Source organism: Drosophila sulfurigaster, chromosome 3 (assembly GCF_023558435.1).
Source record: "Drosophila sulfurigaster albostrigata strain 15112-1811.04 chromosome 3, ASM2355843v2, whole genome shotgun sequence".
In the NCBI taxonomy this organism is placed as follows: Eukaryota; Metazoa; Arthropoda; class Insecta; order Diptera; family Drosophilidae; genus Drosophila; species Drosophila sulfurigaster.
Window position 1 is genome coordinate 1,587,658 of NC_084883.1, and position 23,428 is coordinate 1,611,085.

At 40.4% G+C, this 23,428-nt stretch overlaps 3 protein-coding genes and 1 long non-coding RNA gene across 4 annotated transcripts; 1 reads left to right on the top strand and 3 right to left on the bottom strand.

Annotated features, from left to right (window-relative positions):
* Positions 1–582: 582 nt before the first annotated feature.
* On the bottom strand, positions 583–19,740 carry LOC133840958 (low-density lipoprotein receptor-related protein 6). The gene is made up of 6 exons (XM_062273179.1): positions 18,703–19,740; positions 2,902–5,891; positions 2,691–2,848; positions 2,205–2,474; positions 1,470–2,088; positions 583–1,408 (listed from the first exon to the last, which is right to left on the bottom strand). Exons 1-6 carry the CDS (start codon positions 18,878–18,880, stop codon positions 608–610), a joined length of 5,016 nt encoding a protein of 1,671 aa, XP_062129163.1. The 5' UTR covers positions 18,881–19,740; the 3' UTR covers positions 583–607.
* LOC133845802 (uncharacterized) lies at positions 9,312–10,353 on the bottom strand. The gene is made up of 2 exons (XR_009894821.1): positions 9,592–10,353; positions 9,312–9,531 (listed from the first exon to the last, which is right to left on the bottom strand). It is a non-coding gene; the product is annotated as an uncharacterized LOC133845802 (long non-coding RNA).
* A 343-nt stretch (positions 19,741–20,083) lies between the features above and the next one.
* Positions 20,084–21,684, bottom strand: LOC133843436 (protein CLP1 homolog). The gene is made up of 4 exons (XM_062276992.1): positions 21,516–21,684; positions 20,899–21,451; positions 20,331–20,838; positions 20,084–20,268 (listed from the first exon to the last, which is right to left on the bottom strand). The coding sequence occupies exons 1-4, from the start codon at positions 21,612–21,614 to the stop codon at positions 20,151–20,153; spliced, it is 1,278 nt and encodes a 425-aa protein (XP_062132976.1). The 5' UTR covers positions 21,615–21,684; the 3' UTR covers positions 20,084–20,150.
* Positions 21,685–21,947: 263 nt separating this feature from the next.
* On the top strand, positions 21,948–23,428 carry LOC133843438 (histone H3-like centromeric protein cid). Its single transcript, XM_062276993.1, has one exon. It carries the CDS (start codon positions 22,054–22,056, stop codon positions 22,957–22,959), a length of 906 nt encoding a protein of 301 aa, XP_062132977.1. The 5' UTR covers positions 21,948–22,053; the 3' UTR covers positions 22,960–23,428.

The window sequence follows — 23,428 nt, forward strand, 5'->3', positions numbered from 1 at the left end:
TACAAATCGAAATAAGTATAAACAAAGTGTTAAACGTTCTCAAAATACATATATATGTATGTTTAGTATAGATATGTATATATAAATGATGTATACATGTACATACACATATGTTAATGTATATTGGCTAGAAATAAATAAACATATGTTGTGTATTTAGAAAATTTGGCACGCGGAATAAGTTCAATTTGCATATTTGTTACATTTGTTACGGTATTTTGTATGATTAATTCGTTTGACTTTAATATCTAATCGAAATGCTTAAAAACTTGCAGTCTATTATTGGCGAACTTTTCGTGTTTGTTTTGTTGCTATTAACAATTACTTTCGTCCGGCAAATGATACTTAACGAGATCGGAAAACATACATTTTTAGATATAAAAATAGAATTACATAATTAAGTTTAATCTATTTACACGCGCCGATACGTTTTTTGGCCCATTGCTAACCAAATAGTGTCATAATAATACAATTGGTTAAAGAAAACAAATTAAGCATACACAAGTATGTACAATAGTTAGCACGAGCAGCAGGTTGAACTGCGATACATAATGCTATAAAATGCTTCACTGCTTCCTTTCCTTTCTTACAAGTGGAATTCAAAATGTTACGTGAATCCGCGACTTGGAGATTGCACCGGTGACGGTGGCGGCGGCAGCGGCGAAAAGTAGGTGGAGCTGCGCGAGGATGGCGACGGCGGGCACGATGACTCCGGCACAATACGTGCATCGCTGTGATAATGCGAGCGTGGCGTCGGAGGTGGCGGATACGGTTCACTATCGTAGCCATATTGCAGGCATGCGGCTGCCGAGCTCGATGATAGTTTGGTGGCGCCACCATTACTATTATTGCTATTAGATTTACTCGTGTAATTCGAGTCGGATTCATCGCAAATATCTGTGGAGCATGGCGTAGGTGGCGGCGGCTGATTGATGATCTTGTAGTGCCGATACGGACGACGCGAACGTGTTGCTGGCGATGGTGGCGGATTAATCGGATAGGCGACCATGCTGCTGCCATTGGTCGTAGAACTGGAGGCACCAGTTATATGATTGCGATCATACGAGTTCATGCTGTTGCGCGAGTTAAGCGTCGACATTCGTACCGCATCCGCTACGGAGGCAATCTTCGAGACGCGCTGCGATTTGCTAAGCGTCGATGGTGAAAGTGGATCCGATGCCTGATCATCCTTGGGCTCTGTGCGGCTCTTGCCAATGCGTGTGCGACAGAATTGGAGCAAGTAAACGATGGAGAAAATTATGACCATGGTGGCGCCAATCAATATCATAAAGGCGCGCTTATCCGATGCGGGCGCCATGCTGCGCTGCTGGCAAATATCGATGGACTCGTCGCCACCATCGGCACAGTTCTCCCAGCCATCGCAGAGCAGAGCAGAAGAGATGCAGAGCTAAGGGGGAAGAGTCTGAATTTAGTACAAGCTAAAATATATGTATTTAAACAATATTCACCTTGCTGGTGGGACATTGAAACTCGCCGGGTCGCTTGCAACAGTCGGCTTCGTCGTGACCGTTGGCACAGTTAGTGGTGCCGTCGCAGACAAGCGACTTGTCGATGCACTCGCCCGACTGACAACTAAACTGGTCCGCCCGGCACGAGGGGCAGCCCACCTCGTCTGATTTGTCGGGGCAATCCTTTTGACCGTCGCAGCGCCACGATGCTGGTATGCAGTCCTTGTTCATATCGCTGGCCACAGGCGCGGCACAAGTGAAGTGATCCGGTCCACAGGCGGGCAGTGCACCACAGTTCTCCTTATCCTCCAGCAGCATCAAATGCTTGGGGCACGAGCAAATGTCTCTCGAGTGCGTTAAGCCATCTGAAGAAGCTACGCAAATGTGCGAGCACTTTGTGCGACTGTGCAGGCAAGTGTGATTCCTGAGCAGCTTCGCATCTGGTGTCCAAACAGCGCGTATGTCCGTGATCTGTGGGAGACGCTGCAATTCAGCCGAACGTCGCTCCCCAGTCACCGTCACACGTTCCACACCTGTCTTGTCGTCCAGCCAATAGACGAAGCCGCCCAATGCTGCAATGTTAATCACCTGCGAGATGTGCATGGACACGAGAGTTTTGCTGTAAACAAAATAATGTGAGTTTAATAAAGGTGTTATGCCGGATTTAAACGAATTAGTTAAATATTCTGTCTAATCACCCTTCAGAAGGAATTTGACTACTTAAAATCTACTTACACATTCTTGCCGTTGATGTCCATGGCGTCGATACGCTTGCCGTGTGCGTAGTAAATCATATCCGATTGCTGATCTAGCGCAAGGGTTGTGACTCCCTCCAGCTTAAAGGCCAGCACCATGCGCTCGTTGCCATCGACGCGCGCTCGAATTATGGCTTGATGATTGCCCACATCCGACCAGAAGAGAAGACGCTTCATTGCATGCACGGCAATGTTGCGCGGCTTCTCCGAGTCGCCGGTGTCAATGACACCAATCGGGTCCCCAAGGAAACTGTGAATGGACGAAAAGTCATTCAATAAACTTGCAAGAAATCGATGCAAGAGACTAAAATTAATAAAATTAGAAGGAAAAGTGCCCAAAATGTAGAGCAAACTTAAAGATTGCTACAACAAATTAGTATTGTTTCATCTTATTAAGATGACGACGATTTTGAAAGCAGACAGGCGCATCTCATTTACACTACTAGTTGTAGTAAAAAAGTCTCACCTGGTCACATTAATGCTGTTGGAGTAAGAGCACGTCCAGAACAGCAGTCGTCCAATAATATCGATGGCAATGTCAAATGGTTGACCGCTGTTGACTAAAACGTTCACCTTGGTGCCGTTGGCAAGGGACCGTTTAATGCTGTGACTACGTCCTTCGATCTATCGAGAATAAAGGTCAGACACGGTATACTAAGATCGAATCTGTCACTTACCCAGTAAATATGATGCGTGATGGGATCGTAGTCGACGGCCCGAATATTCTTTCCTGACACTGGCAGCGGAACATTGGGACAGTCGGTGGCATTGGGCAGCAGTCTGCCGAAGCTGTTTCGCTGGCTGAATATAATGTAGTTACGTGGCGGAATGCAAGAGATACCATCCTTGGCGAGCTGATAGTGTGTGGGACACGCACAAGTCATGCCACGTCGGCTGGGTTGTGCCAGGCACAAATGGGAGCAGCCGCCATTGTTGATCTTGCAGGAGTTCACTCCCGTCTGCCGTTTGTCGTTAAAGACCAGCAACGAGGTGATGTACGTCATGCCCGAGTGAACAAGGCTGCGATTCTGCCCGGTTACCTTGTGAACACGCTCAATGTCTCCCGTATTCCAATCACTCCAGTAGACATAGTCCTGGTACAGCGAGATAGCGTACGGTTCAACCATGTCACTGCTGACCAGTACCTGACGCCGCTTGCCATCCCAGTCGGCACACTCGATCGTCGGGCGCTGTTGGGTTGACCAGTAGAGACGTCTGGTGTCCTGGTCAAAGGTCAACCCGACCACATTATTGGCATTCGCTATAATCGTCTGCAGCTCGCTGCCGTCCATAGCTGCGCGACGTATGGAATCCGATGGCAACTCCGCCCAGTACATGTAGCCACGTCGTGGCTCCAGCACAAGTGAGCGTGGCTCCTCGACGCCCTTCCAGAGCAGCACGCGCCGACTGCTGCCATCGAGTCGAGCCACCTCAATGCGACGCGCCTCCGCATCAGCCCAGTAGATGTTATGTCCCAGCCAATCGACAGCAAAACCCTCGGGACCAATCAGACCCGAGTCGACGATGCGTTGCACATAGGAACCATTGAGGAAGGCGCGAAATATGCATTTGGTCTTCTGATCCGTCCAATATATGCGACGCTCAGCCACCGAGACATCCAAGGCATGCGCATCCCGCACATCCTTGAATGGAATGCGTTCGTCATTGTGGTTGCCCTCGTTGTATTCGATGGAGATGCGTCCGATGTGCTCCTGGCGCGAGAACAACAGGAACGCAGCTGGCACCACACAAGTGCGTTTATCGTTGGACAGCTCGTAATCAATGGCACAGCGGCAGACGTAATCCCGCGGGCGATTCAGGCAAAGGTGCGAGCAACCTCCATTCCGCACTGCACACGCATTCTGACCCCGCACTTCGCGCAGTCTTGTCACCTTCAGACCCATAAGATCGGGGTACTGATCGACAACAACGATGCGATTGTTGCCCGTGATTTTGTGCGCTCGATCGATGGAACGTCTCTGCCAATCTGTCCAGTAGAGATAATCATCCAAGATGCTCAGACCGAACAGATGCTTCAGATTATCACTAATGACAACTCGACGATCGGAGCCATCCATGTTGGCCACCTCGATCTTGTCCGTCTTGCCATCACACCAATAGATCGTCTTATGCTCAATATCCAGGGCAATGCCATTGGGCCAGCCCAGATTCTCAGAGACAAGCACCACTCGCTCGGAACCGTCGAGCGAAGCACGTTCAACCTTGGGCTTGCGCTCGTTCCAATCGCTCCAGAACATCCAACCAAGTGAAGGCGCCACTGCAATGGCACGCGGCTCCTCCAAGTGCTCATAGATCAGCACCTTGCGTGCGGAACCATCCAGGCGACAGACCTCAATGCGATCCGTTACCGTATCCGTCCAGTATAAATTACGCGCAAGCCAATCGAGGGCCAGGCCGTCGGGATGTCGCACCTCGGAGGTAACAAAGTCCGTAATTCCACTGCCATCCGCATGGGAACGTCTTATCGTATAAGCCTCCACATCGGACCAGTAAATGTGCTCATCCACCGGGTCGTAATCAATGGCTATGGCATACTTAACCTTGCCCAGTGGTAGAGGAAAGATCGTATAATCGGGTGAGTCCAGGGAGATTTTGCTAATCTGCGTTCGCTGCACAATGAAAAGCATCTCCTGCGAGCCGTTGGCACAGCTGTTGGAGGAGAGAAGCTTGACGCCTGTGGGACAGGCGCAGCTGTATCCCTGGGCATTGGTCGCCAGCAGGCAAAGATGGGAGCAGTTGCCATTATTGTGACTGCAGGGATTATCCTCATACGGTTGCAGCGATGGCGACCAGGCGCGCACTGAATTCGGCGCCTTGGGCGTATCAATGAGCTCCTTCAGCTCCTTTGTCTGCAGATCCAAAGCATTGAGGGAGCCACGCAGCCAATCCGTCCAGTATAAACGATTGTTAAAGTACGTCAAGCTGAACGGGTACTTCAGATTGTTGACTATGGTGCGTCGATTGCTGCCATCTAGTTTCATCACATCGATAAAACGAAATTTACCATCAGTCCAGTAGATAAGCTCGCTTTCCAGGTCCACAGCTAGACCATTGGGCCAGAACACATTATCCTTGACGAGAGTCATGCGAGTCAGCGGATCTCCATCCATGCTGGCGCGCTCGATCTTCGGATACTCGCCCCAGTCCGTCCAAATGAGCAATCGCTTGGCGGGCACAACGGCAATGGCACGAGGCTGATCAAGTTCCGTCCAGAAGAGGACCTTCTGGTAGCGTCCATCGAGTGTGGCCACCTCGATGCGGTTCTTCTCGCCATCGGTCCAATATATCTTGTCCGTATACCAATCGATTGCCAATCCCTCCGGCTTATCCAGACCGCTCGATATCACAGTTTGCTTGGGCGCCTTGGCCAATGGCAGCGTCGAGTTCGTCTGCGCACACTCGATCTTCTCACGGCCACAGTCTGTCCAGCATACAAGGTTCTTGGCGTAGTAGAAATCAATGGCCATCGCCTCGGCCAAGTCCTTGACAATCACATCGATTTGTGGACCGCCCGTTGGCTTTGTTATGTTCGCCACTTGGATGTCATGGCGGGTGGTGAACAGCAGCGTTGCTGGCGTGTTAATGAACTGTCCAGGAGCGGAGGGACCTCCAGCAACCAGGGAGGACGAGACGGGTCCTCCATGCACTGAAAATCGAAACAAACGAAGAAGTTGGTTTAGCGTCCGGCTCTGATATTTAATTTGATAATGATAAATTAAAAATAATAGGTGTAAACACATTTTAGTCTACTCTTCTGTTACGCACCCATTGGATTTGAACATTATAATATTATTCATAATACAGTATTGTTTTCGAACTGTAGTAAAAACCAAAAAAATATATAACGCAGGAAGAAATCAAGACCAACAAGCCCAACAAGACAATATTCGTATCTGTGTCTGTCTGCAACTTCTTCACTATTCATTCAGCAGTTTTTCACATTTATTATACGATTTATATTTAATACGGAATATTCATAAAGAAGTAGAGTATTGTTTTGGTAATTTTATTAAATAACTATCGACAAATCACGATCAACGACAACATTTAGACCGATATACAATATCAGTCTGTAAGTTCTTTAAGTTTGAAGTCTTTAGCTAGATTTTAAATACAAACGATTGAAAATCGTTTCACTATTTCTCCGGTTATAATAGCAGTCAACAGTTGGAAATGAATAATCATGAATTATGACTAGTTTTTATAATGCAAACTATTCTCAAGATTCAGTTTCTTCAACATATATTCCTAGCACTTCTATCTTAGACAACTACAAAGCTCAATAAACGATAATTTATAACTATTCCCGCACCCACTTCAGTTAGCACTTTGACTCTTATTTATGCCGCTGAATCCAACATTCTGTCGGTCTCTTGGCATATCCCAATTAGGTGCTCAATCCTGTTTGCATGCGATCCCACGTTTTGCTTAATCCAATTATAATTCTCCCCCCATTCGGTTTGTTGTGCTAATGCATATGAAATTCTGCACACCTTCCTCTGACACAACAAGTCAACTGTCGAGTGGTTAACAACATGCAAATTACAACTACGCACCACTGCAGTGGTTAAACTGGTTGTAGGTGGTGTTGTGGTGCTTTCAAGTGGGCGTTGCAGCTGCAAGTGATTTAATTGTTTATGAATTTTCAAACTTTTCCAGCTTACATGCTCAGTTGCATGAAGGTAGTTCAAATTAAAAGTAACGACGGCATGACAAGTATGTATTAAAGAAATACAAATTGTTGACAAAATTCAATATATTTTTAACGCAACGTTTACGTCATCTTAAAAGTTGAAAATCTAGCTAAGTTATATATGTTTATAGAGTTGTATGTGCTGACTGACTGATTCGTTTGTTGAATAAACTATGAACGGTAAAAGTTATGCTGCTGAAGATATCATAGTCTGGTATTATGTAATTACCGTTTTTCGAAATTGAACTTTTTCCTATATCGCGTATTGAAGTTAGTATGAAAATCTTTTTGTCTGTTAAATATTCAAAACTCATTATAATTAGAGATTACCATCAATTATGATTTTACAAGGTGTTGGAAAAGACGTTCATATTTAATATGTAAACAGTGGGAAGATATCGAAAACAATCAATCTTTATTATATTAATTAATTTAAATGCTACTAGTTTTGATGTAGCATAAATGAAAACATTTATATAGCCTGACTAGTGTAACAACCAAGTCTTATTCTATTTCTCATAAAATAATAAATTATATGGATAATTCCATGACCGAATTTGTCCCGTGCGAAACTCTTTACATTGAAAATAAGATAAACTGAAGCAATTTTAAAAATAAATAATGGTTATTTTTATAGCTCTAGATAAGTACTTTAATTAGAGCTATATCTATGATCTCAAGATCTTTGGCTTACTCACATAATTGTAAGAAGTTGGTATACGAACAGTAGACCACAGCTTGTTAAAACTTCTGTATGAGTCACGCAATAATATTAAAGATTAAACACAGCAGATATTCATTGAAAATGTTTATTTGTACAATCGGCACTAAACAGATTAATTGGATTTTGGCAAGCACAATTAGTGTGGCACGCTTCTGGAAAACCAATTACATATCATCTTATATTGTGTAAAGTTAATAAATTGCTCAATTTGAAGGTGTGCAAAGCAGCACGTTGCAATTAGTGGATGCTCAACGGATGCGCTGCCTTTGGGATTGGCAGCGGATCTTGCTTGGGCTTGTTCTGACTTAATTCAGGTGAACGAGTCAACGCCAGCAGTTTTAGTTTACAGTTGGCAGGGTCCAATTGCCAGTGGCAGCAACCGGAATTACAATAACAACATTTAATGCTAAATGGGTGCAAGTAGCGTTATTGTTGCAACGGGATACGTTGAGGTAACAAAACTTTGTGTGAGCATTGCATTTGCAACCTGGTCCGTCTCTCGTAGCAGCCATGCCCCCTCCTCCTCTCCACTCTACTCCCCAGAACAGAACAGAACAGAGCAGCACAACCACTCCAGTCTCGCTGAGTGGTCGCATTATGCTGCAGCTACAGCTGCAACTAGAACTAAACTGGAGCTGTGCCTGGTGGCAGTTGGGTCGAGGCAATGCTAGTGGTGCCGTGCCTGTCTCCGGCTCTGCGCTAGTTACAACGGAAGTTCTCAGCTATTTAAATGTGTTGAGAGCTTGGCTAGCTAAATAGGCAACCAGCCGTCAAGCAGACAGTCAGCCAGCAAGGACAGCGCTTGTCGTTCCCGTTCTGGTCCTGCTCGTGGTCGTGGTCCTCAACAAGAGAGAGACCTGTATGCCTGCCTGCCTGCCAACTAGTCAACAAGCCCTCCTCCTCTTCTGCCCGCCCGTTAGTTGGCTACCCAACGTTCCTGCAATTTCCATTATTTAAGCCCCCGTTGTTGTTCTATTTGCTGGACGGATTGAAAGACAAAATGGCGCAGTGCACATAAACTGACTGCAAAAACTTCCCCCGCAAACTTATTTAACAATGTGCTCTGTGCTCTAGAGAAGGAGACACAACGAGTATTAAAGTTTGTATTACCTTTAAAAAGCTACAATACTTGAGAATAATTCATTTCATTAATTAGTAAATCCAACGCAAAATCGATAGTATTGCAATTGTCAGAACACAATATGTTTTATGAGTCATAAAGTTATACTTTCTCTAAAATATTTTATAAAAATACTATATTTAAGAATTAAAATCTAGTGAAAATTCTAATGGCTAATAAAAATCTAAACCTTTTTTTTTGTATTTTCCTGAATTGTCTCTTTCGTTGAGACTAACAATAACATAAGTATTTACTTTCTTTACTCGGAATTCTGTGGCAAGGTGAAAATATTTCAGTGGTTTGGCGTTTGCTGATTTCCCAAATCACTAGTGATTTCTGTGGCACCCCTGATTATTTACTATTTGATTATATTTAATTACTTTTACTAATCTTAATTATTGAGTAATTGTTATTTCCACAATAATTTTCGCATCAACAAAGTCCATAACTTTGACGATATTTATTTGTATTTCTTTCGGTACAGTAACTTTCTTATAATATACATCATTTTTTGGTGTACATTATTAATTTGTTTTTTTTTTGGCACCAAAAGGTGGAAAATGCAAAGTGCATTTTGTTCTGTTTCGACTCGGTCGCCTTTTTTGCAACTTTTATGCTTAAACTTAGTTTCTTGCGGTGGACTTTCATTGCAAATACTAAAACTTTTATAATTACAAAGCAAACTTTTGGAGAACTTTTTCATTTGCATTTGCTTGCTTGCCATGGTTAACATTCATCAAATCTAGAGTCTAGACCAATGTCTCAAAAGTCTATAGTTAATGTCAGTAATATTAAAGACAAAAACTAACCAGAAAGGCAGGAATTATGTATATTCAATTATATTGCAAATGAAACTAATAGAAAATCCTTTTGATTACAACATATGTACATATAAATTTACTATTTTATCTTTGTAGCTGTAAAAAGTTATTACGAATTTCTATGGCGTCCAGTTCACTCCGTGAAGTGACGGTTTTAAAGACAGCTCTTGCCTGGGTGCTGCTCATCAACTTGTTTCTGGATCCCTCATCAGCAGGCAGAAGGCAATCGCGTTTAAAATGCAACACAAGCCATAACACAAACATCATTGCAAAAACCTCAATAACAACAACAACAACAACAACAACAAAAACAATATTAAGCGAAGAGGAGCGAGAGGCACATAGTCGACCAAGGTCTGCATTAACATTTAAAAAGGTTCAAAATAAACATGGAAGAGGCGGCTGGCTGTCCCTATCCGATAAACTGACTTCTGGTCTCGTCCAGAGCTGGCCACAAGTGTGCGTACATCATCAACTTTATGGGTCTGTTAACAAGCCAAACGAACATGGTAAATAACATTAAGTTTGCTACCAAATTAAGCCATAACACGATTGCTTGGGCTTCATGCCAACATATATGTGTATGAAATAACATTAAGATTATTGAAATTCTTTAATTAATAGTCGTGTTTATTGTATGCTTTCGATAAAGAAATGGGCTATCTCACTACACAATGGTACTGATAATTTTAATGACTTCACAGTCTTGTTCACTGAAAAATAATACTCGTATTGTGGGGCATTTGCAAATTTCAGGAAACTCTTTTAAGGCAAATCAACTTAGTGGTGAAGGCTAAAAGGGAAGGAAGGAAGAAAAGACTTCAGAGTGCAATTCAGGAAAGATTCAACATAATTTATATTTAATATTTTACAGGGTACACAAAAGTCGCAGCTTTTAGATTGATCTGAAGTTGGTTGGGATGCGAAGCTGCCTCTTATCATGCAAACATCATCAACAATGCGAAACCATCGAAAAAATTGCAGCTGCGAACAACTCAAAAGTGGAAAAGGCAACTTTGCCCAAAAGGGGCAAACCAGGCAGAGCTTTTAAGAGCCAGAAGGGGAGCCAGATGCGGGGAGGAGCGGAGAGGAAGGAGTTGAAGCAAAGGGGGCGGCAACGGTCAGAATGTGGCTGGCCAGGATGTTGTTATGTTTTCATGGGCATTGTTTGTGTGAGCGTGCTTCATGTTTTATTTAATATCTTCAAAATAATATTACAATGATAAATGGCGAATGGTGAATGGTGAATGGTAAATGCTAAATTGTAAAATGCTAAAAGGCAGAGGCTTCGCCAGTCGATGACATTTCCATTTGCATGACGAGACATTCAAATGTATTTTGTACAGTCTGAAGAGGCAGCCGAGCCAATGTGTTGATCTAATCTTGGGCCCAGAGCTAAGCCTCCATGTTCGAGTGACTCTCTCTCTCTCCCTCTCGCTCTCTTCCTCGTTCTGCTCCCCTCTTCTTCGCCATTTCCATTTTGGCAAGCATTCACGAAGCGTGGACTCAACTCGTTAGCAGCCACTTCCCGTTGCCTCTTCTCCTCTCCTCTCCACTCCTCTTCATTTCGTTCTCTCTCTTAGTTCTTCCATTACCCCTCGCCATGTCTGCGCTGTCTACTCTTCCAAAGGCTATTAACTTGCACAGCATGCAATTTGCACGTTCACAAAGACTTGCCAAAACTCAGCTTCTCGTTTACGCTTCAGGGGACCTGAGGAGGTTTGCTGTCGTTCAAGTGGGCATGCTCGAATACCAGATACCCTGTGCTCTTTGCCTTTTCAATTTACATTTCCTGTTCTGGTTCTGTTGTTGTTGTTGTTTTAAATTCAAATGCTTTAAAGTGCTTTCTAATTAAATACTTGTGCCAAATACGTGACGGGCAAAAGGGGAACGCTATGCAAACTCCGACAACTGGTGGTAGCTTGAGCCTAGTCAGCGCATAAAGTTCTGCTGATGGTGCAGTAGGCAACGTGGAGTGGCATCGCCACATCGCCACCCCAGACCAGACCAGAGTAGGGCATCCAGCCAAGCACATGCACATAACGAGGCTTCAGTGCTGCTGCCTCTTGCCTCATGCCACAACTACATCTGCAACAGCAACAGCAACAGCTATGGCAGCATCAACATCAGCAATCTGCACCCCGCCCACACATACACATTTTTCAACAACAACAGCAGCAACTGCAACTAGTTTGAACCATGGCCAGGTCTAGGCACCACAATTCATATTATGATAACGATGTGGGTTGGCCAGAAGTTGCAGCAGCAGCAGCAGCAGCCACAACCGCTGCCCCAGCCTCGACAGCCGCAGCACAGCAGAGGCAGCTCAGCGAACAACTCAGCTCAAGTTGCCATTCGTGTGCAAAATATTGTGTTAATATTTTTCCGCTGCTGTTACTTATTTGCTACCACAGTGAACTCTCGCTAGCAAGAAATTGGATATCTATCCAATGGATCACAAATTCACGTACTAATAAAATGCAGCTGTGCATTCTTCTATCATTTAATTCCACATCGCAAAAATCAATTTGTTTGCTTAACTACATTGCTTGTAATGGCACTATTTGAATTTCTTATGAACAATTTTTAGTTAAACGCATTAAGGGTGATAAATTTACCTGTTATTACTAACTAAACAAAAATATTGTAAAATTTTCATACGAACAAATTTCAATTTAACATACAGATTAGTTTAATTGCATATTGCAGATAATTGCAAATGTGCCAATACATTATTACTAATGAAAAGAATTTGTATCCAAATTGATATAGTAAGGATCAATTAAATATGACGTAAAAAGATTTAAATCAACCGTTAGTTAGAGCGAGCGTTAAATCAAAGAAATTAACAACATTTCTACGTTAGCAAGTGATCACTGTAGTGCCGTCAAATGTTTGCCTGGTTAATTTTGTGGCAATATATGTATCCACTCGCGCTTTCGCGTTTCGCGTTTCGTCTCGTTTCGTTTTGATAGTAGCTGCTGCAGTTCTCCGCTCGGCCATAAACTGTAGCCCCATCAAGATTGCAGGCCCTGAACATTGCCTGTCTGCTTGGCTTGCTGACTGCCCGAGCTTAATGTATTAGTTGGAGGCAGCACAGCACAGCACAGCACAGCACAGCACAATGAATGCGGGCCCCTCGAAGAGCCCCAAACAACAAAACATGCAAGAATAATTATTTTCAGCCTGTTGAAGATACCTTATAACATTCTATACGTTATGGAAGTATCCCTTGCAGCTCGTTACTATGGCAGTTAAATTATATAGTAATGCTGTTTATTATTATTTAACGATAACAACTGTTGAGATGCTTCAACCATATGGCAGGAACATAAACTGATACGCTTTGTACATTGCTTAAAGTTTTGTCAATTATTTTGTAAAATATTTTATAGCCCCACAACTTCATGAGGTTAACTCCAAAGTATTTAAGATTATTAAGTAAAGCAGTCATCAATATAAATAAACTTGATTTCAATCGAAAATTTCAAATTGAATTCAACTCTTTAAAGAAATTTGAAACCAACAAAAACAATCAAATAGGTATATAAAATAAGTTGCACTCATCTAGACTGTTCCAAATGAGCAAATTCTGCCAATCGTTTGGAATCGATTTCTTTTTTGCGATTCAAATGTAAATAAAGGTTATAAATTTCAGAATTTAAGTATGCATTAATTACATACTTAGATATTAATTACTATACTTAACAGTGGGTAACGTTTTATGGTCTCGAGAGGTGACAATAAAATTGCCTTCAAAGCAATTTATTGTCAGACGCCATTTACTTAACATAACAAAAGTGAACTTAGATCATCAAAATGCTGCAATTAAGTCAAAAGATTGACGACAGTAAACACTCAAGAGTTGAAAACGACAGCAAAGAATTCGCAGAGACTTTTTGTACGGATTTAAATCTTTAAAATAGTTTCCGAGTGTTCACTGTGCTTATTACCATATGTATTACGGAATATCCAATTTATATAGTATACAGATACACATGCTTTTCACATGCAAATAAAATATGAAATAAATTCGCATTTTCGTTCAAAAAATGCTGTTTGGTATATATTACAATAGACAAATACAATAGTCATTTGTTGTTTCTTTTTGTGTATGGAGATTTTGGTTTAAATATTGTTTTCATCTTGTTAACACAGACACACTTAAAGGCAAACAGAGAGTCAGACAGCGAATAAAATTCATATAAATATCTTATTGTTGTAGTATCTGCCTTTGGGCACCTTTTGTCAAAATTTATGCGGTAACCCGTTGAACCCCAGGTAGTCGAGCAGAAAACAGCAAAAACAACAAACCAACAAACCAAAATAACAAAAAAAACAAAACAAAATAAAAAAGAAAAGAACATAAAACCCAGGAAGAACAAAGTTAAGCAAATGATTTAACATGTTGCCGTTGCCTCCATCTGACACCTTGTGTTAAGGCTCGTTAAGAAGCGACCGAGTTAATGTCGAAGTTGGGTCTTGGAGACGATCTTATCGATCTTCATAATAATTATGCTTGCTTTAGCTTTTGGATAAGAGATTGTGCTTTACGTTTAGTTTATGCTCAGCAATAAATGTTTTGATTAATGTCTGAAATCTCCTCTCTTTACGATTTCTTTACTTTTTCCATTCGTTTGTCAATTTTTTCCATTTAATTAGCGCATTAGCTGCGGCTAATTAGTAATTACGGAAATGGTAATTATTAAGAATAATTCAAAGTTTTTTATAATACGTATCTAAAAAAATACATTTTTTATTGAATGAAATGTCAATACTACAACTTTTATTACGTTAAGATTAACCACTTAGGAAAAAAAAGAAAACCAAAAATTATCCTTTAGAAGAGGAAAATTGTAATCATCTGATCTGATGTAGCGTCTTCAGCTTTATAGGCAAATGTAGTAATTTAATGCAATTAAAACATACAAGCTAGCAAGCCGATGGAAATAAGTTGAATAACAAAGTTTGCCAGACAGTTGAAGAGTACTTAAAGTGGCGAATGAGTAATTCAAATTGATATAGAGGTAATTACATACTATAACATGGCATGTTGCGTTAAGCTGTAAAAGTTAGCACATTACAAATAAATGTCATTATTAAGATACCAATGCATTGGTCAGCAGGGTTAATGACATTCTCTGCATATTTACACAAATACACACACACACACACACACACACACATGGTGTTTGCAGGAAGTGAATGAAAGCGGTTGGAATCGAAAGCAAATGTTGCAATAATGGGTAATGCGGTACACTCTTTGGCTATTCTTGTTGGGTTCTCTCTCTCTCTCTCTCTGTTTCTCACTCCCATTTGTACATGTGTGTTTTCCTGGTTTGGCGTTAATTAGCATTTCCCAGAGCTTCAAAGCGGCGTTACCAACTAGTTGAGCGTAATTTGAGAGATAAATTATAAACAAAAGACGATTTGTATATCAACACATTAATTGTGAATGATATGCTTTTGCACTTGCCTGCGAATGCAGCCCTGGTGCCGCTTCACGAGGGACCCAGCGAAACAAGCCAGAAAGCAATGTACCACATACACATACATACGTACATACATTACAAATGGGGCCATTGATAGATTTACACACACACGCATACGAATGCAAGTGCAAAGCGCATCAATGATTTGTTTGTGCAGCCGTTGTTGTTATTGTTTTTGGTTGGTGCTGCCAACTGTGTTTGTCATTTAAGCATGTTGTTGTCGTTGTCGTTGTAGTCGCTATTTTTGTTGTTGTAACAAACTCTTCACAAGGCTTTCCTTTGAGGAAGCAGCCTTTACATGTGTATCAACTGCCTGCCGGTTTTGCTTTGACGTTTTGTTATTGTTATTATACCCTGTAATCAACTAATGCAAGCAGCAAACGGAAACCACTATCAACAACATGCTTGCACCTTTGACAACCTTCGAGCTCAAAGACAATTGTTTGAGAATCCTTTTGTAGCCCATTAATGATGCGCTTAATAATCAGCTAAAACATTTTTACAAAGCTTTTCTTGCGTCTCAGCAAAAAAGTAGTTCCACAAAATTGAGGAGTTTTTGAGTTGACTGTTTTTGTTAAAAAAAAAAGTAATTAACCAATTAAAACTTTAAAGATAATTAAAGAAAAGTATCTGTGAGCATTGTATTGTTAGATTACAACGAGTATTGATGAATCATGAAAGGTATGAAGAAATATGTGCATTAAATTCATAGATATTATTTCAGATATTAATTTCAAAGAATTGAATTTCTTAAAGAAATATAACTTTCTTAATCAAATGAACAGGACAGAGTAGAGTATACTGTATACTGTAGTAAATTATATCCTAATGAATAATCTACAGAGTATTTAATCTTCGTTATGCCAAAGACACACATTACTTTGATGTTTGCTGTGGAGTTTGCCTGAAGCCTCATGGACTCGTGAGCTTTCGAGAAATTAGTATGCACAACAGGTTAAAATTATACAAACAACAATCAACAACAACATATGTTGGAATAAAGTTAAATTGGATATTCAGAGAGTATAAAAAATCTCTCAAATTAACCAGAATCTGAGCTGAAAATTGAGACTACTCTGTGGGTAAAAACTTTAACCAATCGTACATACACATATGTATGTATGTGTATTTGCATGTACAATATCACACAGTAAACAGTATAGTCAAAAAGTTTCAGCATCGAACGGCTTTAAAAATATCGAAGCAAAACAAAGAACGGCCATCAGAGCAATTACTGAAGAACAAAGAGTAGTGAAAAAGGCAAAACAAGCCCAAAAACAGATTCCTCACAGTTGTTGCGTATGTGTGCCTGTGTGTTGTGTGTTGTGTGTGCGGCTGTGTGTATGCGTGGCAAGATGTGAGCTCTAGGGTGACCGACTCCAAACAAGTCACCGGAGACGCAAACGCAGACTGGGCTAAAAAGGGTCGTCTCTCTTAACGATGTGCATGTTTATATTTCGACGCCGTCGACGCCGTGGCCACAACAGGGCACAGACCGTCTGTCCGCCCGTCCGTCCGTCCGATTGTCCGCTCGTCCGCCTGGCAGGCTGGATGGCAGGTAGGCAATGCACAGACATTTTAAGTAGTGGCTAAAAAGACAACAAAAACCACTACGAGCAACCGAAGGGGCCAGACGCAGTTTAGACAACATAAGCGTACTACATTCACATCTGTGCATGTGTGTGTATGCACATATCTACATATGTGTATGTATATGGATGTAGCTTGTTAGCACTGGAGACCTGCCCAAGTAAAGCAAAAACCTTAAAAAGGTCTTGTTTTTGTTTTGGTTTTTTGTACGTGCATGCTGCGCTTAATTCGTTAGTTGGCCAACGCCAACGGCAGTGTAAAGTTGGCCTCCACTCACACATACACACACACACACATGTATATAAGGAGTAAATAGAGTTGCCTGTGCGCGCCTACAAATATGCAAATTATATTAAAACTTAAATACCTGCTGACATGCTTCGCTTTAAACCCGTCAGACTGTTTGCATTTCTCTTAAATAATTTTCTTGTTTATAATAATGGTAATAACTCGTTGCACAATCTGACTTTCTGTTTAACCATTCAGACAGAGTTTAGAGTTAAAGATAAGATCTTTAGTTATATGATGCAACTAATTGTATTAAACACATTGTTTTTAAATAAAAGGTATTACCAAAAAAAAATTCAATATTTAAGTTGCTTTTGCAACTTGTGTACCAATTTTACTTAGCAAATAAATCAATGCACATAAAGAAAAAAATCGACATTTGTTAATAACAAAATTTAAAAGAATCAACAAATATATGTGCATACATGTATGTTAGATAGAAAACTATTCATAGATAGAGGAGAAATACCCGTGTAATGGATTTCGCCGAATTCTGATAAGCAATTGCAAATATTTGAACATTATTGCTCACGAGAATTTGCGTACTTGACAAAGAGCTAGTTTTCAGTGTATTCTCCTCTAAGCCATACATCCGAGGGCTGCGCAATTATGGTCAAAGCTTTGTGAATATTTAAAAGACCGCAATAAAGGGTCTAAAGCACTACGTCCGTCTACTCTAGACTTATACTGCTGCAGCACTATTAGTTATTAAAATGACTTAATTATTGAGGCATAAGTTTCTATACCCTACACTTGAGAACGTATACCATAGCGAATATTCTTTCATATTGAGATTGAGGACAACTAAACTCGATTAATTAATATATTCAAGTATTAATAACAAAAGTTTTCTGGAGTTTGGAAATGATAGTTTTGATAGATTTGGCAATCATACTTAAATTAAAAACAAAAAAAAAATATCAGTAATAGATGCCTTCAAGTGCAGTCTAATTTTGTTTTAAAATTTGTTATATCGTAAATTTAACGTCGTCTTGTTCGTCTTGTCTCTTTTAAATGGATTAAACCTTTGTTAAAGTTACTTTTAAGAACTAAATTAATATTGAATATTTTTCTTTAATGAAAACCATGTAAAGTTAGAAAAAATATAGGGAACAGAGTATGTTCTCGTCGGGCATGCTCGTTTGCAGCACTCATACTTGCTTTTTGTGCTTTGCTGCTCATTAACGTTTCTAGTGGGGGTGAAGGTGGAGGCTCTTTGGTTGAGCCTTTTAAATTATGTGCAATCAAGTGAAGTGGCCATACTACAGTCCAAATAATAAGTATTATGTAGTAAAGTTTTTGTTGCATTTTGCATGCTGCGCACTTTACGATATGCAAAAGTTGTCAAGCCAAAGCAGCTTAGCAAACAGTTTTGAAAAGAGGAGCGTAAAAAATGCAACAGAAACCACAATTACAACACCTACACACAAATAGACAGAGCGAGATGAAGACAAAACGAAAGAGTGTGGGTGTGTTAGAGAGAGAGAGAGAGAGAGTAATGTCTTTCACTGCATGTTCTTCTCTTGCATTGCTGAGAATCGTATGTACACAAATACATGTTTCATGTATGTGTGTGTGAGTACATGGAGTGTTAATGAACTTGTGAATACTCCTCTCTCGCCCGACACCATCGAATATCATTCAAATTAATGAAAACGGCATCAACTGGCTATCGATTGATTTTATGTCTATTAAACTGCTATAAGTAGTTATAAAATTGTGCGCTTACCATTTTTGTATTGCCAACTGTTTGAGATACAGGAGCAAATGATGAGTAGAAAGCTTATCACATAGCTAAGGTGGCGAGTGTTTCCTCTACAATTCTTTACACATTTTGATGTCGTAATTTGGCACAATTGTTTGAGCTTAATATTACTATGATGACTTGTATATGGCCCACGAGCCATTGTCAAAGCTCCAAAGACATTTGGAACCAGAGGACTTGAAGCGAATTACGGTTGCTAGGTCGAGTCGCAAAGAGTCGTCCTTTCATTTGCCAAACATAAATATTTACTATGTTTTTATCGTGTCGCAGAAAACATAGCTAACACATTCACATGCATATACACACGCGCATATATATAATACACACACGCACAAAAAGGGGCCCAGAAATTATTTAAAGTGCAGGCAGACAGGTATTCTGCTATGTTTGCATGCAGAGAGAAGGAGAGTGAGCGTCTTCACTTTGTTGTCTCATTCTCCATGACGTTGTTGTTGATTTTGTTGTAATTGGCACGCGATAAGCATTGCGTCACTGTAACACTAACTGAAACTTGAACAGTGCAGTTGCTTGGGTTTTTGGAGCTGGCTGTGACTGCCTAGTTATAAACTGTAAACGGAACGATTAATTTATTGGCGCAACAAGCCGGCAAGTGTCGCGATATGTTTTCTTTCTTCACTGGAAAACTTTGCGAAACCAAAACAAAACATGACAAGCGTTGTACATGTCTCTAGCACGCCATAAATTTAGCTACACGGCGTTGTCTGTTAGATTTCGATATGTGCGTAAATATTACACTCGACATGGACTTGTTTTTTTCCTTTTTGTACACTTCGGCCGACGCACAGCACTTTAAATGCATTCTACATTTTTAAATCAAGAATTCAGAGTGTTGGAAACAATAATCAATTGAACACGACGAAACATTGCATGGTGCACTGTTCACGCGAATTAGTAGCCATTTTGTTGCTATTTATTTCAACAAATTTACTTAATTAAACCTTGTGATGCTTCTAGTCCATGCCCGATGCTACTCGATACTACTTATGGAATGACCATTCAGCTATTCAGCAGGCATAACAGTGGCAGAGCATTAACATTTTATCGAATGTTCTTTAAAATTGCGATAAAATTATAATTATCGAATATATACAATAACTTGTACATTTAAAAATAAATATTTAATACAAACTGACATAAATTTATATTTCGAAATAGATTTACTTTTTAAAATAGCTTTTTAGTTTTATAATTTATTTATTTTCTCATTACCGATATGTTTAAATAATCAGACCATGTTATTGCAATGTTAAACTCCATATGGTACTGTTAAGTTCGAAATAGATTTGTTTGAATAGTCATCGAAAAAATATAATCGTAATTATTATTATTTGTAATTTATTGTAATTTAACATCTATAAACAAAACTTAATTTATTCTTATCTAAGCATTTGCTAGGCATGATTGTCCATAAATTGCAACTCTGACCACAAAAGTATAGAATTTGGCGGTAACGGTCGCGGTTGTGGCGACAACAACATGACTGATTGTCGTTCCATGTCAACATCAGTACTAAAATCGAAGAGCTATAGTTAATACATATGATTGTAAAATGTGTGCAGTGATACACTTACACACAACAAAATCCGGCCACATTGGTACCAATGACATCGTCATCATTGGATTCTGCAAAGCTGAGCGTAAGAATGTGATGCAAAAGCGCTTGTGTAGGCGTTACCGCTACAACCTTTGTTTTATTATCCTCTGCCTTCATTCCGATTGGCATACACGAATCGGGTAGGGGAGGAGCGCCAATTTTGAACAATCGCAAATCCTGAAACTTAACCTCAAATGAAAAGGGATAGAAAGGCGTACGAAGATTGCCATAAAAGTATTCCTTGATACGCTGCTCCCGAGATTCATGTCGCAGCCCCTTACTACGCTCAACAACACCACCGCTTTTAGGCAACAATACCACGTGAACGTTGCTTGGAACATCACGTAATAAATCATTGTACAAGCGCTCCTGGTCCAAAACGAAGATGGCACGAGCGCGATAAGCGCGTGCTGCGTGCAACAAATGCTTATAACCAGAGTCCTTCACCCATCCGCAGGTATTGACAATGATGCCGGAACTTTTGGCTGCAAATAAATACGAATTAATCACAATTGATGTAATGAAATAAGGCTACAATTACGTACTGCGCTTATTCGCATCCATTGACTGTAAGGTTACATCTGCCATTTTGGATACAACAGCATTGTACAGCACACTGTTGCCTCCCGGACTTTTGTGACCAAAATGATAGACCAGTGGTGCAGTCTTGGCGAAACCTTCCTCAATGCTGGCAGGCCGTTCAATCAGTATGGTAGCTATGTTCCCAGAAATCGATATAGCTCCCTGTCCCACATCAAGATCAGCGTAAAGCGGTCGTCGTCCCACGCGCACCGCATAGTTCAATAGTATGCGACACAGTGTACTCTTGCCCACATCCATGGGACCAACAATCATGACAACTGGTCCGCGTCCATCGCGTTCCTCGGCCTCATTGCGAAATTGCTCCAGGGCTGCATGACAATTGACATACTGAACCATTGGCGTCTCCTTGGACATGTAGCACACGTCCATTTTGCCAGAGACGAGCAACACACAGCCTTGGTAGGTGAATATGGCCACTTTTGCACCCACGCCAAATTCATATTTCTTTTTCTTTACCAATTCAGTGCCAAAAAGTTCTGCAAACCCGCTAAGCAGCTGCAATACGATAAATAAAAAGTAGTTTTTAATGCAGAACAAATATCCCTAGAAATTAACCGACCGTGACAAGAACTTTGGCATCTTTTTGCTCGATTTCAAAACGCAACTCGGAATCGGCCTCCAAAGTGTATTCTCTGCCTTGACTATTTTCCTCAGACATTGTAAATTTGTAGTTAATAAATTTTTGTAAATAAACAACACGTCTTATCAAGTATCAGTGCTAAAAACGCTTTTTGTTGCCAATGTTAACTGTGCTAAAATTACTAAAAAGTAACGATAACAATAACGATAACGCTTATGAGTGGTTGATTTAAAAATGAATATTGGATTTTAAATACAAATATATATATATAGCTTTAATAATTAATAATCAATATATAAAAATATTAATTATTAATTCGTGTATTTTGTACAATTGTATATCAGTTTATATATACTAACAAGTTCCTCTGTTACTGTGCAAGCATTTATTTTAATGTTGTGCAACACTGAGCGAATGCAACTGTAGCCAACATCAAGCAACGCTGTACACCAAAAAAAAGAGCGCGCACTAGAAAGATTAAGTTTTCGAGTTGTCTACTTTCAAAATTTAGTTTAAAATGAGACCACAAAGAACACCAATAAAAAGTAAAGCCAAAAAACCATCCAAACAAGATACCGACATTTCAGATGATGAAACTCAATTTCAATCCCCGGAACTCAACGACGGCACTGACTATGGCCTGGAGTTCACCACAAGCCATATTTCACCTCTTCGGCATCCAAGCTCGACGCTACGCAAGGCTGATAAGAATCCGCAACACGATGCGGCAACATCCAACTCTGATGCGGATGAAGATTATTCGTCACCAGCACACTCTAATCAGCAAATCCTCAGAAGGTCACCTCGCAAGTCTCATGGACGAGGTCAGAACGATCCGGAATCAAGCTACGATGAAGACCAGGAAAACCAGACGCCGTCTAACACACCCACAAACCGACCGACCAATAAGCGAAAATCAACTAATTTTCCGCCGCCGCGTCACCATGCAAAGTCAGTCCCACAAAGTTCCCAAATAACAAATAATGAGCCTGATGATGATGAGGATGATATGGAGGAATCAAGCTATTTTGAGGAAACCCAGCAGTCACCCAAACCATCCGTTAAGCAGTCGAATCAGCGAAAATCAATTGCCATGAATCGCAAGCGAAAGCAATCAAGGCCAGAGCGTCGGGACATTAAGATGAATCGTGAGATAATTCGATTGCGGAACATAACCGAGACTTTCTTGATACCACGATTACCCTTTTCGCGTCTGGTGCGCGAGCTTCTCTTGCAACAGAACTCTGATGTGCACATGGTAACTATGGGTGCCCTGGAAGCCTTACAGACTGCATCCGAAATGTACTTGACGCAGCGTTTCGAAGATGCCTATTTGATGACCAAATTTCGAGGTCGTGTTACTCTTGAGGTGCGAGACTTGGCGGTCGTTGCATATTTCTGTAAATCCTATGGCGGTATCTAAGACTATCCATTAAGTTGACTCTTTTATTGTTCGCATAAGTATTGCTGTATATTAAAGCCCTTTTCATCGTTATCCAAAAAGTTATGAAGGTATTTTACATGTTCAATATTAATTGTCTTTGTGCCATCGCTTGAATCTCAACAAACACAATAAGGCACGCGAAACACTTAATGTATTGGAAAAATAGATTCGATTAGATTTTGAATGTTATAATTTTGTTATATATAGTCATAGTAGCATTTATAACTTTGATGAAAATTTTCTAAATTTGAGAGTCGAAATAAAATTGTTCAACGATAAATTAAAAAATACCGGTTGTTGTGTCCAAAGTACATATGGTTTATTGTTCATTCATCGTTATTTTTTTAGAACATAAGTTCAACATTCAACAAGCCATAGATGTTCTTACAAAGCTGCAAATAATTTTGTATAAGCCTAAGTCGAAATAAATTGTTAAACAATAAATTAA